The 17,965-nt window shown below is 29.4% G+C and overlaps 1 protein-coding gene across 1 annotated transcript in view; it reads left to right on the forward strand.

Moving 5' to 3' along the window:
* Window positions 1–17,375, forward strand: part of LOC135928719 (transformation/transcription domain-associated protein-like) — a 54,006-nt gene extending 36,631 nt beyond the window's left edge. Inside the window, exons 48-71 of the mRNA XM_065465175.1 lie at window positions 118–453; window positions 595–936; window positions 1,656–1,799; window positions 1,997–2,206; window positions 2,634–2,792; window positions 2,948–3,196; window positions 3,369–3,730; window positions 4,454–4,642; window positions 4,913–5,176; window positions 5,333–5,563; window positions 5,710–6,104; window positions 6,281–6,656; window positions 6,922–7,048; window positions 7,172–7,277; window positions 8,192–8,487; window positions 8,615–8,944; window positions 11,051–11,296; window positions 11,713–11,976; window positions 12,183–12,299; window positions 12,440–12,815; window positions 13,648–14,037; window positions 14,387–14,495; window positions 17,101–17,139; window positions 17,240–17,375. Coding sequence (XP_065321247.1) covers window positions 118–453; window positions 595–936; window positions 1,656–1,799; window positions 1,997–2,206; window positions 2,634–2,792; window positions 2,948–3,196; window positions 3,369–3,730; window positions 4,454–4,642; window positions 4,913–5,176; window positions 5,333–5,563; window positions 5,710–6,104; window positions 6,281–6,656; window positions 6,922–7,048; window positions 7,172–7,277; window positions 8,192–8,487; window positions 8,615–8,944; window positions 11,051–11,296; window positions 11,713–11,976; window positions 12,183–12,299; window positions 12,440–12,815; window positions 13,648–14,037; window positions 14,387–14,495; window positions 17,101–17,139; window positions 17,240–17,243 — 5,661 coding nt within the window. The 3' untranslated portion in view covers window positions 17,244–17,375. The remainder of the gene's footprint in view (window positions 1–117; window positions 454–594; window positions 937–1,655; window positions 1,800–1,996; window positions 2,207–2,633; window positions 2,793–2,947; window positions 3,197–3,368; window positions 3,731–4,453; window positions 4,643–4,912; window positions 5,177–5,332; window positions 5,564–5,709; window positions 6,105–6,280; window positions 6,657–6,921; window positions 7,049–7,171; window positions 7,278–8,191; window positions 8,488–8,614; window positions 8,945–11,050; window positions 11,297–11,712; window positions 11,977–12,182; window positions 12,300–12,439; window positions 12,816–13,647; window positions 14,038–14,386; window positions 14,496–17,100; window positions 17,140–17,239) is intronic.
* Window positions 17,376–17,965: the final 590 nt, after the last annotated feature.

Genomic DNA, 17,965 nt, shown 5'->3' on the forward strand with positions numbered 1-17,965 from the left:
CTGAGGGTTATGTTATTTACAAAGAATTTCCAAATTGAAATTATAAATGATTAGGATGTTGATTTAAAAATTATCTCACCTCAATGATATTTTTCATTTTGAAAATAAAAAAAATAGTTGATTCTAATGCTCTCTGACCAAGATTGTTATTTTAAAAATTTAACGCCTTCAATGACTTTACCCAGCATAAGCTCTGTTTTTCAAGAGGATTTTTACGCCACAAAATTGACCAAAGACGAAACTCAAACTATTGATAACTTTATGTCGGCTGTTATTTATAATAATGGTGGCAATATTAATTCCAATGATGGAGCCAAAAATTTCGCTACTTTATGTATTTTAAATAACGGAAATATGAATCTGAACACTATTTCAGCCAACAACAATCAATTGTTAGAGGATTTAATTAGCAATTCCAGTTCATCCAACTCTGATTTGGCCTCCGCAGAATATGTATAATTAAAATTTTCATTTTCACAATATATATGTTTTTTTTATCGATTTACATTAAATCTTTTGCATTGAAATGTTAACAAATCACCCTATTATCTAAGAGAAAGGAAAACATTGTTCTAATTATTATATGTATGTTAGGAAAACTTTGATATCGAAGGGATGATAGAGAAAATTAATGAACAACCCCTTTCCTTCCCACACGCGACATCGGAGCATCATAAACCACGAAATATTAATAATAATGATGAAAATAGTAGACCTACATCTTTATCCTGTCAACCAGGCATCAATGGTTTGAACAGACTACTAGCCAAAGAGATAAAATTTGTGATGGACCTTCAAAGGAGTAAAGGGTCCCTTCAAAACGCCTTTTGCGTTCCGCTCATCAATTTATGTCACCAATCTTCTAAACTAAGCGAATACTTATGGATTCAACTATTGCCCCGTATTTGGGATACCTTAGACAACGAACAAAAAAGGGTTCGACCTGCTTAAATCTACAGGTAAGCAGGTAGAATGAAGGGACACGTGACTCTTGTTTGTTATTTAAATTATCTCGTGTGATTCGCTTGTAAGATTTATCTTAATGATCCCTCATTTAACTTAATGATTATCACGTGTCCTGTCAATTTACCTTCTTACCAATTTATTTATAAATCTCCGATTTATGGGATTGCTCTCTATCTCTTAATTTTTCATTTTAGATACTTTATTTATTTAAGATTTCATCTTTCTCACTGCTTGCTGGCATCCGACAATCTAATCATTTATATAAAATGTTTATTGCTAAAATATTAAATCAAATTGAAAAGAATCTTAGGTCGCACATTTACAAAAAATTTTATATTTTAAAATAAAGATTATATTTAAAGTATATATTTCAAACTCCGGTTCATTTTAAAAAAATTATGTTTCTTTCCAGTTTTGGGAACATTCCTGAAAAAAATTAATCTTTAATCATTACATCTAAATATGATATGATTATAATTTATAATATCTTTCAGATAAATATAAGATTTTTTTTTAAAAAAAATGCAATTTACATTCGTTATGAGCAAATTAACAATCCACTACCGATTTTAAGTCGATAAAATATCATTTTATTAAGCCACTCCTTTTGAACAAGCTAGATATACTTTTAGATAATATACACTTGCACGTTGCCGATTTAATAATTTAAATGCAACCTTATTATACAGAATCTATCCCAAGAGTTTCAATTGTTTTTTCTAAGTGGAACTCATATCGTTCAAAAAGATTGTCACCCCAGTGTCATCAACGTTTTTTTTGAAGCCTTTTCTCGGTGTCGACCTCAAGTTTATTTACAGCCTTCAATTATCAAGGTTTATATTTAAATATTTAAAATAATATGTATTTAATGGAAATTTATTTTATAAACTATTTACACATTTTATTACCTTACCTACTCCATTTTATTTTACTTAATTATCTAGAAATAATGAGAAAAATTGACTTATACTCAATGCAAATAATTAAAATACTAATATTTATTAATATTTCATCGTTAATAAAAAATCAGTATCTAGGTAAGGCTCACAATCTATGGTACACGGCATTGTTAGCTTTGGAAGAGATGTACAACAAAGAGGAAAAAAAAGAAGTCGAAGGCAAGGATCAAAAAAAAGAATCACTCATCATCTTGCAACATTCAAAACGCAAAATTGAAGACGCTTTCGAATTTCAACCGGAGAATTTGGATCAAGATAAACCTATACTCACTCTTTTCCAGGTTTTAATTGTGTTCTCGGGGAAGGAGGAGTGAGATTTGTTAAAAAAAATTAAGCTCTCAGGCAAATTTAATAAGAGAAATCACTAAGAATTATAATTTGAAAAAAACTTTCTAAGAATAATAAATGATATGCTTAAAATAATTTTAAAAAGTTCTTAAATGCTAAGAGTTTAAGCTATTATTTTGTTTCAGAAGATAACTAGGAATATAGAATTAGTTTTAATTATACAATGCAATCACATGAAACCTTTTCAAGGATAAATCGAAAATTCTGACATGGTTATTCCAAGGGGTTGAGTTGAGCAATTTTTTTGATAATCTACAAATGTTTTGGGTTATTTTAATATTAATTATGAGATTGCTACATTTTTATTTATATGTGCATAATTAAATTATATCAAATAAAAACTTATATGTTATTTAAAAGGAGACCCATGATTCGTTATCTGATCTTTATTCACTTTTAGGAGAATACGACGTGATGTATGCCTTATGGCTCGATAAAAATAAGTATCCCGCAACGGCAGTTGCCTTAAATTTCGAGAATTGGGGAAATTATGGAGATGCAATGCTAACTTACGAAAATGTAAGTGTTCAAATGTAAGGCTGGTAAAAATCAAGATAGTTATTTTTTGTTTTTCTTTCCCAGCTCTATCCCAAGGCATAGATAAATTTATACTTCTTATATCAAAATTATTTTGAAATTAATTTATAAACATAAACATTAACTTGTATTCTTAGCTAATGGAGAATGTCAAAACCGATCTTTCCACTCCTTCCATAACAAGCGATGCAATAACCTCTAATCACCATTCTGAGTTTAGAACATGGGAAACTCATTGGGTGCATTGCCTCAAAGAACTCAACCAGTGGGATTATCTAAACAAGTATGCCTCAGTGTCTAGTTCCAAGCATTACAATCCTCAAATAGTATTAGATTGCGCTTGGAAATTCTCCGACTGGAATGCTATGAAAGAAGCTCTCACAGCGGTTTTGGATTATTTATATATTATATTGTCTATCTTATAAGTTGGTTGGCGATGTAATTATTTTAATATTTTTTTGTTCTCTAAATTTTAATACAACTCTGAAAATTAAAATTTTACCTCCACATTTAATATGAATCTTTTTTTATATTAAACAATTCCTTTACTTTTTGAAGGTTCAAAAAAGTTGTCCCCGTGAATTGGCTTGGAAGGTTAATCTCTGCGCTGGTTACTTAGCCCTGAGCCAGAGTGACGAACATCACCTAGCCATGATGGACCGCATAGTTGAAATAACGACCGGGCTTGGCGTCAGAGAATGGAAACGCCTGCCTTGCCACACCCTCGTTGTCAGAGGCTGTCATGGCCCGTTACTAAGAGCGACCCAGAAGGTCGTAGAACTTCAAGAAGCAGCCCAACTTCACATCTCCCTTCAGTACCACCAGAATAGCCATATCAATCAACAACAGGCGCCAAACAACCCCTACCAATCTAGTCAACTGTCCAGTAATGGGGATACCGGAAGTGGGAGCATGCTTAGGTTTTTTATTACCCTGAATAACATTATTTATAAAAATATGTTATAATTTTAAGAATGGAATTAATTTAATTTTTTGTATTATAAGCCATATTTTCTTAGAAATTATAATTTTAAGACAAAATTTTTTTTTACTATTTACATAATAATTAATAAAAAAAATATTATTTTAATCATGTGATCAATACCATGGCTGAAAACCCGAACCCTCGAGATTTACTGAACCCGAATCCCTTTTTAAAATATATTGTTCAAGAATTGTTTATTAAATTTATTTTCAATATTAAAAACATTATTTTGTGAAAATCATTTTTATTATATTTTATGCAAAAATTTTAAATTTTACGGTCACATTTTGTAAAATTTTCTATTATAGATATATTTTAGGAATATTTATTTTTGTTTGTTGGATTATTAAATTAAAAGTAAGACCAAACAAAATCACAAGGTATAATAGTACAAATGCAACAATACAACCCTTTATTTTAGGGCAAGGATTCACAGTCCTAAGCAATAGATTAAAGTTTTTGCTTAGTTTTATGCTTAATATTTATAAAAATAATTATAAATTTTCATTTCATTGGTTTGTATTATTATTCGCCCCCTCATGTTCATGATAGCTTTAGCCATATTAATTCAAGAGATAATTAACTGTTGTAAAGACCCAAATTAACTCAAATTAGTCCTATTAGAAATATTTAATTTTTATTATAATTTCATTACAAGGTATATGGCAAATTCATCGAATCAGAATATGTCGCCACCTCCTTACGATAATTCGATTTGCAATATTTCTAATATCTCGGACACGACTTTAGCGCCTAACAACAATTCCGCTTTCTCTTCCCCTACTATAGCTAACATTGGGACCTCGCCTAATTTCACCGAGATGAGATCTATCATTAAAACTTGGAAGTAGCAAACATTTATTAGAATTTTTAAGTTAAAAAAAAATTAGTGGAAATAAAATTATTTTACAGTTGTCTTTTTTTCCACCACTATGTAAATAGATTTATAAAATGTTTTTAAATTATCTAAATGAGGTTTACAAAATTTAAATTTACAGCTGTACATCAAGTTAATTATAGTTACGTAAAATCTTACATTTCAATATTTTTCAGCGCCCCAGACCCACCTTATTTTTAAACATTCTTCTTTTTTTTGTAATTTGCAACTTCTTAATAGGAATCGATTCCCTTTAATATCCGATGATTTGTCTTATTGGCACGACATATTTTCCTGGAGGCAACAGCAATATCAATACATTATAAATCTGTTCGACTCGAATTCTTATTTGGGGAATAACCCTAATTACTTAGGCGAGAGCAATATATCAAATAACAATCCCCTATTACTTTCAACTCATTCAATAGCTCAAGGGTATATTCAATTAGCTATGGTCGCTCGCAAACAAAAACAACCTTACGTGGCTCTGGACTTATTAAATAAGTTGCAAATTCGATTTATTTTTTAAAAAATGTATAATTTTTTAGTAACCGAAGCCTCTACTTTGTTCAAATTTTCATTATTTTAATACAATTAAGTTATATTTACAGTTATTAATTAGAGCTCATAATTGTAAAATTCATATATTTCTATTATTAGGATTTCGATTCATCCCTCCGTGCCTATATCGGACTGTTTTAGAAAAGTTAGACAAACTATAAAATGTTACTTGGAAATGTATTATATGAGTATCATTGAAAATAAGCCCAATAATCAATCATTGCTACAAATTCATAACGTCATCGAAGAGACCAACTTTAAATATTTCACTAAAGATATGGTCTCAGAAATATATTCGTACAAAGGATATTGTTATCATTTGCTACTTAAGTAATAATTAATTTAGAACTACTATATTATTAGGATTATAACCAATATATAATTTTCTAAGATTATATATATTTTTTAAATAATAAAATTAGAAAACTTAGTAAAATTTTTTAAAATTAATTGTCATTCATTTAAACATAAAAAAGCCAAGATGAATCAGATAAAGCTTTTTCGGCTTCCATACAACTCCAAGACTCGCACATTAAAGCTTGGGGACTATGGGGTGAATGCCTATCCCAAACATTTTGGGACAAAATAACTTCCAAATCACACGTTAAAAAAGCTTCTTTCCTTGCGGATATCAACGATAGCAATACCACAAATAAAAATCAAGAAGAATTAGATAACAATGATTTAGCCTACCACCCAAGGTTGCCTTACAATTTTAATCTTGCCAAATCCGCTATCACTTGCTTGCTCCAGGCATGTAGACATTCTAGCGAAACGAAAGTGGAAAAATATTTGGCGCAGGTGCTTTGGTTACTCAAATATGACGATTGCAAATGTTCTCTAGCTGAAATCGTTGATAAATATATAACCAGTAAAATATTTTGCCAATATTCTATATTCATTTTCTCTGAGTCCAAATAATATTTGCATTGTTTTTTAAAAAAAAGTTAAATATAATTTATTTTTATATTAACATAATAAGGTTGCTGTTAAAAATTCTTTTTGTAAAATATTGGTTATATAAAACAAATTCATTATAATTAATAGCTATCCCTTCGTTTCATTGGCTAAATTGGGTACCTCAGCTGCTAATGTCTCTGGAGAGGAAGGAGGGAAGTCTAGCGGGAAGGTACATAATGAACATAATTACCCACTTCGGTCGCACATATCCTCAAGCCATATTTTTCCCTGTTAGAACTTCTTTTCTGTCCCTGAAAATGGAATACAAAGAAAACGTGGTCGGTACTCCACCCAATAATCTCGTTACCACTCCAACTCACCAAAATAATATCAGTCATTTGAACACCACCGTTGCAAGTGGTATCGATTCTTCGACGTTAGTTGACGTGGCTCTTAATGTGAGTAATAATGCGGAGGTAGGAAACTTTACGCTCGGGAGTTTTGCTGCTACATCTAATCAAAGGTTATTTAATCATCATTTAAATATCCAAGGGATCTATTTATTAAATTTGCCCTTTTCCTAATTATCTAGCCAAAGAGTTCTCGATTAATAAAAGAATATAATTTGATCAAATTAAAGCTAGAATATTATTCATTTTTTATTTATATAATTACTAGTATTACAATTTAATCCGCTTATAAATATTCTTTTTTATAAGAAAAATTAACAATTTTTATCAATACAAATAAGAGACAAAGTTGATTTAATAATTTATTGTTATGAATAGTAATCTGGATGCATCAGGGCAAAGACTTATGAACTTTGTTATATCGATAGAAAATCACGTACCTTCTACTCCCGATAAAGAAGATTTCTTAATTAATAGTGTCTCAACTATAAATTCCGAAAACACAGTATGCATAATTCATATTTCCAATTTAAAATTTTAAGTTCCTGAAGTCTATTTTTTAAATTTATTGGATTTAACTTTTATACAGAATCCTTTAAAATTTAAAAAAATAAATAAAATGAAACAGAATTTAGTTTGCAGTTCTTATTGCTCCACCGAATCTTTAAACACCATGATTTCGAAATCCAAAGATGATTTTGCACCTACCTCAACCATTACTCAAAATCTGACATGTAAAAATATTTATATTTTAAAGAATATATTTATATAAATTTCCCTGGGAAACTATAATCTAATAAGGCTATGTTAATAACAACATTTTGCCTAAATAATGAATAAAAATATATTAAATACAATCTTTTTGATTATAAAAAATATTCCTTTTTAATTTCTTTGTCCATCTAGGCAAAGAATAGAGTTGAAATATGGAGAAATAAAATTAAATAAGAATTTAAGGTAAAAGGTAAAGAATGAAAATTATTTTATTTAAAAAAAAATTGAAACAAAGATGTAGAAATAAAAAAATATATTAACTAACATGAATTTAAATTTTAAAAAAGAATATAAAGAATAACATTAATAGTGTCAAATTGCACAATTAGTTAATATGCGTATTGCATTAGTCAAATCGGGTAATATCTTATCAAAGTATCTCAAATTTATAGCATAATTCTGCGCTGGAATACATTTCCTGAAAAATTATTTTAAACTTAAAAAACGCGCTAAATTAATTATTTAAAATTGGTAAATCACCATAATTTGTATAAAATATTTTTTTTTACATTTTAATAATATGATAATGCTAAAAATATATTCCAGTATGTGTAGAATACCTATTATATAAATTTCAAATAATTTAGAATTGACTAAGATTTACGTGATTTGACTGTAACATATAGAAATAAGTGGAGAAAAACTTAGTGACGTGTTTAAATTATTTTGATGATAAACTTCTTTTTTTCCAAAGAAAAGAAGAATCCCATTTTCCCCCTTACAAATTTATAATTGATAATCTAGTTTTTAAGATTAATATTTAAGTCTGCCTTAACCCTGGTTAAAATTTATTAACATATTAAGCCCACCTAGTCTGGTTTTAGAACTAATTCAAAGTTCTATCATGTACTTGAAATTATTTTAAATATAATAGGTCACGAAGGACAGAGTGAACCTTCCCAGGACATTACAAATACCCAAATATCTTGTTCCGTATCCAATGGTGATAATAAACTATTCGACTCATCTGTGAACTCGCAATCATATATGACATCCGGGCCCGGTTTTAAAAATGCAGCAAGCATTAATAATTCTTTCAATTCCGTAGGTAGCGCCACATCCGTGGCTAATGCATCACCGTCCCCTATAGTTTGGTGTCGGCGGATTTTGCACGTTTTGAGAGAATTGCATCCCACTACCTTGTACACTTTGGAAGGTTTGGTTGATCAGGTTTCACATTTTTAAAAAAGTACTACAATTTTTTTATCTCTTTTTTTTACAAAAAGAGACTTATGTAACTATAAAATTAGTTTTAAAGAATTATTTATAAAATAATTTAACAAACACCATATTTAAGTTGATTTGGTTCAGGGAAACCTGGTTCGAAGAGTTGCTGCAATATCTCAAACAATTACTGAACAAATGTTATGTTCTCTCCTTCCAAGAATATAAATTATCCGCTCAACCAAATATACTTAATGAATTTTCGCAACAACAAAAATTCGTACCATACGGAGAATGTTCGGTCGATCAAGATATTGTCCCAATCTTGGCATATATTTCGAGCATAATGAATAAATTGCTCACCACTTTCGAAACGGGAATCGAAAACCTTGCTAATTTGGCTTCGAAGTTGACCAATTCCTCAACAGAATCTTCTATCAGACGCGCCCATGCTACCCTTAAAGTTTGAATAAATCTTATAATTTGCAATTTTATTCAGAGAGTTAAAAAAATACCACTTTGTGTCCCATTTTTAATGAAAAAAATAATATTTTGATTTGAACTGGTTCTGATTTCGAAATAATAGCCTATATATAGTTACATTTTACCTTCAAAACTACATAGATTTCAAATTCTAATTTAATTTGATGGCATAACAAAATACATGCTTTTTAGGCAAAGACCTCCTGAGCAATGACTATTTACCCACCATCAAAATTAGTTTTAAAAAAGATCCAATTTACCCGCAACCCCCCCCCCTCTAATTTTAGCGTCTTCGTAAATTCTTACCCCCTTCAATTTCAATGAAGATCTTATCTTGCGTCATACTCCCCATTCCCCCATGGTAGTAATCTCTGTGAAATTAATCAATAAATAATTTGGAGTAAATTGGTAATATCCTTCGGGGTAAAATGATAATTATAATCTCACAAAATGTAATTTGAATTAAATAAAGGCCAACAGGATTTTTAAGTCGACCTTGTCAAGAAATCATTCCGGAATAATTTGAACTATAATATATGACCGCTATGTCACATAACTAATTTTAAATATTACTCAAATATTAAACCACTTGATTCGGAATTAATTTAATTTGCTTCATAGTTCTAGATAGAACGATTATAACACTAAAAAAATGATGCATAATTTACATCAAAGTGTGGAACCCGAACTAAAAGTGGTTTGGGTTTCTAATTATTTTATAAAAAGTTGTTCTATTTCCAGTTTTGTTCCGATTCCGAAGGATCTGGTTCAAAACTGCCCTGGTTTTAAAAAATAATCAAACTGCCCCGAGTTTTGAAATATTAGAATAAATGAAACTAAGATATAAGCAAATATGATAATTAAATTTAAAAAAAATTTGGATATGTGAAAATGCGAAGTGAAATTCTGTATTCGATTTTTTGGACCTCTCTTTCATATAAAAAATGAACTAAAGACTGCCCTTCTTGAATGTATAAAATATTGCAAAAGTAAAGGAAAAGATTAATCCCTGGTATTGTTGTTTTACAACTTCTAATGAGAAATAGATATGCTGAGTATTGTAATGTTCTTTATCTATTTTGTATAATTTTTCAGGAGAGCCTTTGAAAAAAAAAATTCTTATATTTTAGATAATCATACTATAATAATGCAAATAAAGGATTATTCTAAATAATATATTTTTTTATCCGTTTGATTGCTCATTTATTTGAGTAAATTGACTATTAAAATATATTGTAAAAAAAGAAAAATGTATAACTATTAAGGCGATAAATATAAAATTATCATTAAGGAGAACAAAAAGATAAAGATTTAAAAAATATGTTTAAAAAAGAAGAGAGTAAAGAAAAATTAGAAATTGGAATGAATAATTGCGATAGCAATCATAATAAAAATCCTTAGACTGAGCAGTTTTTTCGGGAATCCGTCCCCCCACTTCTTTAAAGTCATTGAGCATTGCTCCCGACAGTGGTAAGAATGGAGCATGAATGAGTAAGAAGGATTGATGGAACTGTATTTGGTATTTTCCGGGTTCCTTTAATGGCAATGACATCGATTGTTTGGTTGGATGATGCATTTGGGTCAATGCAGGTGAAGTCCCAAACCAGAAGCAGACCCGTTGACCAAACAATTTAGGACATTCCACCAGGTTGCTTAAAGTCTAGAGGGAATGCCTGCGTATTTAAGTGCACGCAAATGATGTCACATTTGGTGTACGCTGGTTTCACAATGTTTACATTGCTAAGGTAGAAACAATTTCGTAGGTGAGTCGTAATCTAATAGCAAATCGCTTATCTGCTGGAAGCGCAAAGATGGTTGGAGGGCATGGTTTTAAGAATCTGAACCTTGGTTCAATGGGCGAAAAACTGCGAGTTATCTTGAAGGTTCGATTTTAGATATAATGATTATATGGAAGAACACAGTACTGAAGGATTCATTTATCAAAAGAAGTGGATATAGAACACTATCATACTCAGCTGACGATATGTATTACGGTATACCTAAGAAATTAATTGATTTCTATATAATTTAATAAGATTTTATAATGATCAAATTAATGAATGCATTACTTTTTATTTTTACTCAGGATCCAATGTTCAAGAAGTTTAAGGCTCAATTTATGAAGGATTTTAATTTTGTAAGACAAAAGTTGAATCTTGAAGACATCGATAGACTTATAGTGAACCTTAGGGCTTGGATAGAAGTTCTAGAGCATAAGGTTGTTAATGAACTGCCCAACACTTATTTTATGGATGATAAATGCTCTCTACTCAATAATTGGCTTCTCAATGACGTTGAAATCGAGCTACCCGGCGAAATGAAATACGCGAAAGTGCGTTAAATATATTTTTATCCTCAATAACAAACGATTAGTTCCTATAAAACTTTTAGGTTAATTAAATATATATAATGGGCTCACAACTTCTCAAAATAAAATAAAGATATTTTAAAAAAATCTTTTTAAATGCTGCAAACTTTGATCGAAATTTATAAAAAAATCTTTTTATATTTTATGATTTTTTTTTAATCTTCAAAGATTTTTGCTTAAAATTTTCGGCAAAAAAATCTTGAAATACTAATTGAAAATTTAATAAAACTCTATTTAGAATCAATATTGTCTAATTTTTTTGCTTGTCTTTATTACTTGTTTAAAAACATCAATAGATTTTTTTTATTTATTTCAAAATTATGATTCATGAGTGTTTAAACAAAAAAAATAATACAACTCCTTCAAATAATAAAATAAAGCCGTCTCAATACAGCATAAAAATTTGTAAATTTTTACCAAACATCCGAGTCGAAAACAAGTGCGGGTTTCAATCCTGTAGAAAGGTCAGCGTCCGTGGCAGCAATGGAAAAACTTATCATTATTTGGTGCTTAACGATAATTTGTTCTTATCCCCTATCCATTCTTACTCCCTTAAACCATGGGAAAAACGTAACTCCTCCCACCTTAGAACTGCTACCGCTCAAATAATGAGTCATCTAAATGGCGTGTTCGAAAAACATTATGTGAACATTTTTATTATTAAAAAAAATTAATGATCATATTGTAAATTTTAATCATTTTAAATTAATTCATAAATCTATACTTTTGCAAGCAGATAAAAATTCCCATATTTTCGCAGAATCTGTAAACAAGATAAGCAGATGCGTGTGTTAGTAAATATTCGCGCATTAATAAAAAAAACATTTTAAATATTTTTTTATCTTCTCAGGGAACATCGAAAAGAGATTTATCATTTCGTTTATCTCGCATGGTTACGATATCTCCCCATATGACTTTGGTTGAAACAGATGAATCCATGGTATCGTTAATGGATATATACGAAAACGTAAATTTAATATTTTGGCATCTTCTTATCTGATCTGACCACTATAAGATCCTTCACATTTATCGTGAAATAAGCGAATTAATATTATTTGTTATTATTATTTTTTTACTCATACCCATTTTTTTAAAAATATTAAATAGCATCGCCGGCAATCCCCTCTATCGCACCATTCCCAAGATGCTTTATCAACTTTTTATTCTCTTTTAAACTCCCTTCACCCCCCACCTTCTTCTAACCTTCTTTTATCCGCATTCACCTCACTTGCCTTCCCTTCAAACTTACTCTCAAGCTGGGTTCGTTCCGCTCTTAATAACTCAACAGATGCTTGGTGTTTCAGAGCCGCTCTTGCCGGAGAGTACGCTCTGCAATGCGCTTTCGCTCGAGCCTTTTCCACTTTCCCCTACGGTCCAGAACAGATAACAGTTTGCGGGAGAGAATTGAGGACTTGCGGAAGTCCGTTTTCGGCTCAGATCGACGTGGCTAGTCTTTTAGAGCGAGAACTTAATCTAATTAAAGGTAGGTACTTGTATTTATAATGCTTATATGCTAAATTGTGATTTGTTTCTCTTAAATTTGGGGGTCCAAATTTTTTATTTGAGTTTTAAAAGTTTATCATATATAAGACATATCCATTTCCTTGCTTATTAATGTTTTGGTTAGGTATAAGGATGACAGATATTGCATAATTTCTTTATATTGAAAGTTGTAACTATAAATGTTGTATATGGGTTAATCTATATATAGTGCATAAATTACTTACCTCGATGTCTACATTGATGGTAGAAGCGATTTGACTTCTTTTTACAGGAGGAAGAGGGGTTACATTAAGGAGCAATTTTTATTTTTTGGGGATCTTGACTTGTTTCAAATTTTACCCTCACCCTAATTCTTTACTTGTTTTCAACAATAACACGTTACCTGCTTTTTTGAAAAAAAAACGATGTAAAAACAATATTTTTTTATGAATATATCTAGATAGTTATAGTTTAAAAAAAATTTCTTTAAAATTTGAGGGACATATATCTAATTATAATTCTGGAAAGTTTGCTAAGCTACATCGAATGTATGGAGCCCTCTAGCTCCTAGGTCAATGATATTGAGGTCCCCTTGATTTCTAATATATAAAATACTACTGACTATGTGTGTTGACTAATATGGTATCCCCCTCCTGAGATTTCAATGACACAATTGATTCGTATCCCAGTCTTAGGAACCTTAATAATGGACGCATCTCTGCTTTTTAGTATTTAAAAGCAACCAAAATAGCATGTTATAATTAGTCGTCAGTCTGTTATATTTCATTTTTACTTATTTTTAAATTAAAATAAAATGGAACATCTTTTAAAAGGTGGAAAAGAGAACAATGAGAAACTCGTTAACCCAGTAAAATTAATGAGATTAACATCCAACTTTACTAACCTCTTCTCCAAACTGCTCATAAATGGTCCCTTTATGTGTTCTTTCAAGGCCTTTTATAGGTGCTTGGCCGATAAAAAACTCAAGCTAGATCATTTCCTAAGGGCTTTTCTGAATGACGTACCCGCTCTCAACATGAATTTTGACGATAACTCGCCCCTGCAAGAAGAGGATGAATATGATACAACCACAGTGAATGAAAATTTGCCAGGAGAAACTGATATAAATAACAACTCTGCTAAAAATAACGCTGACATTAATTTGATGGCTTTTACAGAAACCATGAACCTTATCTTAGCTGCTGTCAATTCAAATATATTGGGTTAGAATTTAGATGAGAACTTTTATAATATTTTGTTTAATAGATATTTAAGTAAAATGTAATATTAAGTTCTAAAAAAAATAAATAATCGGAACGAGAACGTGATAGAAAAGTTGTTCTGGAACGTTCTTCTGACTATTTGAAGAAAAAAATTGGTCTATTTAATAAGATAATGAGCAATTTTTTTTATTCGATGAAGCCATTATGAAATATATAATTTGGTTCAATAAAAATTTAAACTTTAATTAAAAACAGAACTGAAACCAAAAAAAAGCCTAAGACAAGACCCTATTAACATTACCTTAATTTTTTTACTATATTAAATAATTACGAATTTATTTTTGTGAAGAATTATCCCCTCTAAAAGATGACATGATCGAAGACAATGTGCATGAATTGATAAATGAATCAATGAAAACCGAAAATTTGTGCCGTATAAATCCGTTATTATATCCATGGTTATGATAATATTTTACTCCTTTGTATAAACTATTTTATTAATTTATTTGATATAATTTTTATAAATCAGATTAGTTTTATTTAGTATGTAAAATATATAATTTATCAGAATGTTTTTAGATGGAAAATAAATTAGATTCAATAGTAGTGTAGTCTTGTATAAATAATTTTATTTCGAAACCTATATTAACAACTAGTAGATATTTTGTATTATTTTTGCTAAATGTAAACAAACATTTCCGGATACTCGGTCTTAAAACGCTCCTACTAATCCTATTGTAAGATTGTTATTTTCAATTATTTCGCGAATATTGTTTAAGATATCTGAATGGTTCACGTGATATTAAGGAATGCATTTCTATAAGAAGATATAAACAACTTTTGAAATAAAATATCTTAAGCCATTTCTAGACAGAGCGTTTTTTCAAAGCAGTTTTTGAGGCATGTTTACATATATTTTATTATTTTAATTACTCCTTTTCCTTCGTTATCCTAAAAAGTTTTATTTTAGATAAATTTTAAAAAAGTTTTTTTAAATCTGTATTCTCTGTATAATAGTTATAGGTTATAATTTGGAGTTTCATTGATTTGATCTTTTAAACTTTTGTATAAGATCATCAATTATATATGGAGTAACACAATATTATCTTAATGCAATCCACATCTCCTCAACATATAAAATATAAATTTTATTTTTTATCATAAAAATTTTAATTAAGATATTTATTTTATTGCCATTATAACATATATAGACATAGCAGGACTAAAAACATTTATAATGTATGCAGCATTACAAAATACTGGAACAAAATATATTATATCCTTGCAAGCAAAACCTTCTTTTGCATGGAAACATTTTGGATCCTTAATATTAAAAACTGACACAAATATTAAGAGAACCAATGTTGGCAGATAAAGTCCTTTGTAACATATGCTTGCAAATATAAAGATGATGGCTACCTCTATTTTGCCTTACACGTACGAATTAACTGAATGTGAGAGGTTACCCCAGAATTTGATTATTTTAATATACTAAAATTTCTTCAATTCCACACAAATATGGAACAAAACTATTTAACTAGTCTAAAAAAATGTCTTATTAACTATTTTCGCCTTATAATTTAGAGATAAAAGATGTCTTCGATTTTTGGAAGATAAGAGCATTGGATCTGCGCTAATGAAACTCTAAAAGTTTTAGAATATACTTTTAAAAAACCATAGATCTGCAATCGAGATCTTATTTATGGATTTTTTAAGCCCGGGCCTAAACTTTTAAAATTATGAATAATTTTAGCTGTAGTTTTGCAAATTGGTTTTAAAGGGAAATTGCAAATATGACCAGAAAATAAATATTAAACACTTATATTTTCCAACATTTTAAAACTGGATAATTTTAAATTAATTATATTTTTAATCGACCCGACCCTTGTTTTAAATTTTTAAACCAGGCTAGGTCCTGATTAATTTATTTAAATTATTAAGGTTTTTAAAATTCATAATTTTTTGGCCCGATTCGAGTTTACGGGTAGGATTTTGGGTCAGGTGGTCTCTGATAAAACTACTCAGTTATATTTTGGTTTTAGTTATTAATGAAGAAATAAAAATAATAAATTAAAATTATTCACAACTTTGAAGATCATGAACTGGCCCGAGTGTGTTCGAAAGAATGTCTGTTCGATCGATATCTGAGTTGTCAGATTGAAGTCAAGGGCACAGGGTTAAATTATATAGAATAGATTAATCAATATGTTTGTTTATTTAAATAGTTATGTTGATATTCCAAGAGAAGTGCTCTGCCCTCATTCAAGAATTAAGGACTCAGAAGAAAAAATTAATATCTATATCATAATCATTTATAAAACAAGACATACAAATATTTCCGAAAGAGCTAAATTAAATGATCACTCCAGGTTAATATCAATAGCTACGCAAGGTCGATGATATAACCTAGAGCCTTTTTAAAGAACCTCGAGACTAATGCCATTGACGACCAAAATATAAAATGGGCAAAAAATAATAAATACTGTCAATGTATCTTGACTAGAAAACCTCCTGAGATCCTCTTCCATCTTCCCAATATTACCTCTCATTAGGGTTTTCCGGTGTCTGTTATTTATTTCCACTAGATATTTTAGATAGATCTACTTCCCGAAGATTTCCAAAGTTTTAGCGGGGGGGGGGGGGGTTAATATTTAATCTATTTTAAAAAAATGTAAGGTGTTGTGGGGATATATTTTTTTTAAAGTTTTATTACCTTGGTATAACATTCTTTGCTTGCATGGCATGACCCGTAATAAAAAGGGCACAATTCTGACCCGGCCCAATAATCATTTTTACCCAGCAAGGTTCACGCCGTTCTATAACCTGTATACAGGTATCAAATTTTTAAATTTTGGATTAGATTAGCCCGATCATTCATATTTTTAAAAGAATATCAGCTACCAGCGGAATAGTTAAATTTCGCCATCTAATTAGATATATCATAGAGGTAGAAGTAATATTTATCACGCCATATTATTAATGAAACTTGGAATTTAAAAAAAATATATTATAGCATACTGGTTATGTTCATATTTTTTTAAACTAAAAATTATTCTTTTTAAGGAACACCTCATTTCGGTTAATGATGCTTACTACCTTGAGGTATTACTTATCATATTTGTATTTTGTTTATTTTTCATTTGGATAGGCACTATCAAATTTATTTATAATATATATTTGAAAAATCATGATTTTTGGAAAGATAATGTGGCCTAGTCGGCAAGAGCGTCTTATCAATCCGATAGTCATGGGTTTGAATCCTGGCAATGATCATGTTTTTTTTTCTTAATCTAACTTGGCGGTTCCGTTCTTGGGGGATGATATATAGGAGGCCGTACTCGACCACGTGATTCCATTATTATATATTAAATAATAAGTCTTATTATATTTTAATAAATTTTGGTCGGTTAGAAAATTTGGTTATTATTTAGAAATTTGATATACGTTGACTTGTTGGTAAGCATCATTAACCTAAATAATAAGAGTCTTATTACATTTTAATAAATTTTGGTATTTGGCAGTATGTATCAAATAAAAATTGTAAAATTACGATTTGCTCGGTATTCCCTTTGGTAGTAAGCAACATTAACATCATTTTCTTTAATATATTTATTATATCGATATAATTCTTGGCTCTATTCCCTTCCCATCATATTAATATATAAATATGATCGACTGAAAATCTGCAAATAGGGTTTTCTTTAAAAAAAAATTTAAAAAAAGTAAAAAAGTTATTATAATATGGAAGAATAATTTAAAATTTGTAATATTTGAAAAAGAAAAGATATTTTTGAAGCGATATCGAAACAGTTGTGTGGATCTCTAATGATTATTCTTTGAGCTAATCATTTTTTAAAAAATAATGAATTTCAATATTTTTCACAACAATTATATTTTTTTGGAATTATATTTATGTCGAATAACTCCC

Source organism: Gordionus sp. m RMFG-2023, chromosome 4, assembly GCF_954871325.1.
Source record: "Gordionus sp. m RMFG-2023 chromosome 4, tfGorSpeb1-WG-v2, whole genome shotgun sequence".
NCBI classification, from domain to species: Eukaryota; Metazoa; Nematomorpha; class Gordioida; order Chordodea; family Parachordodidae; genus Gordionus; species Gordionus sp. m RMFG-2023.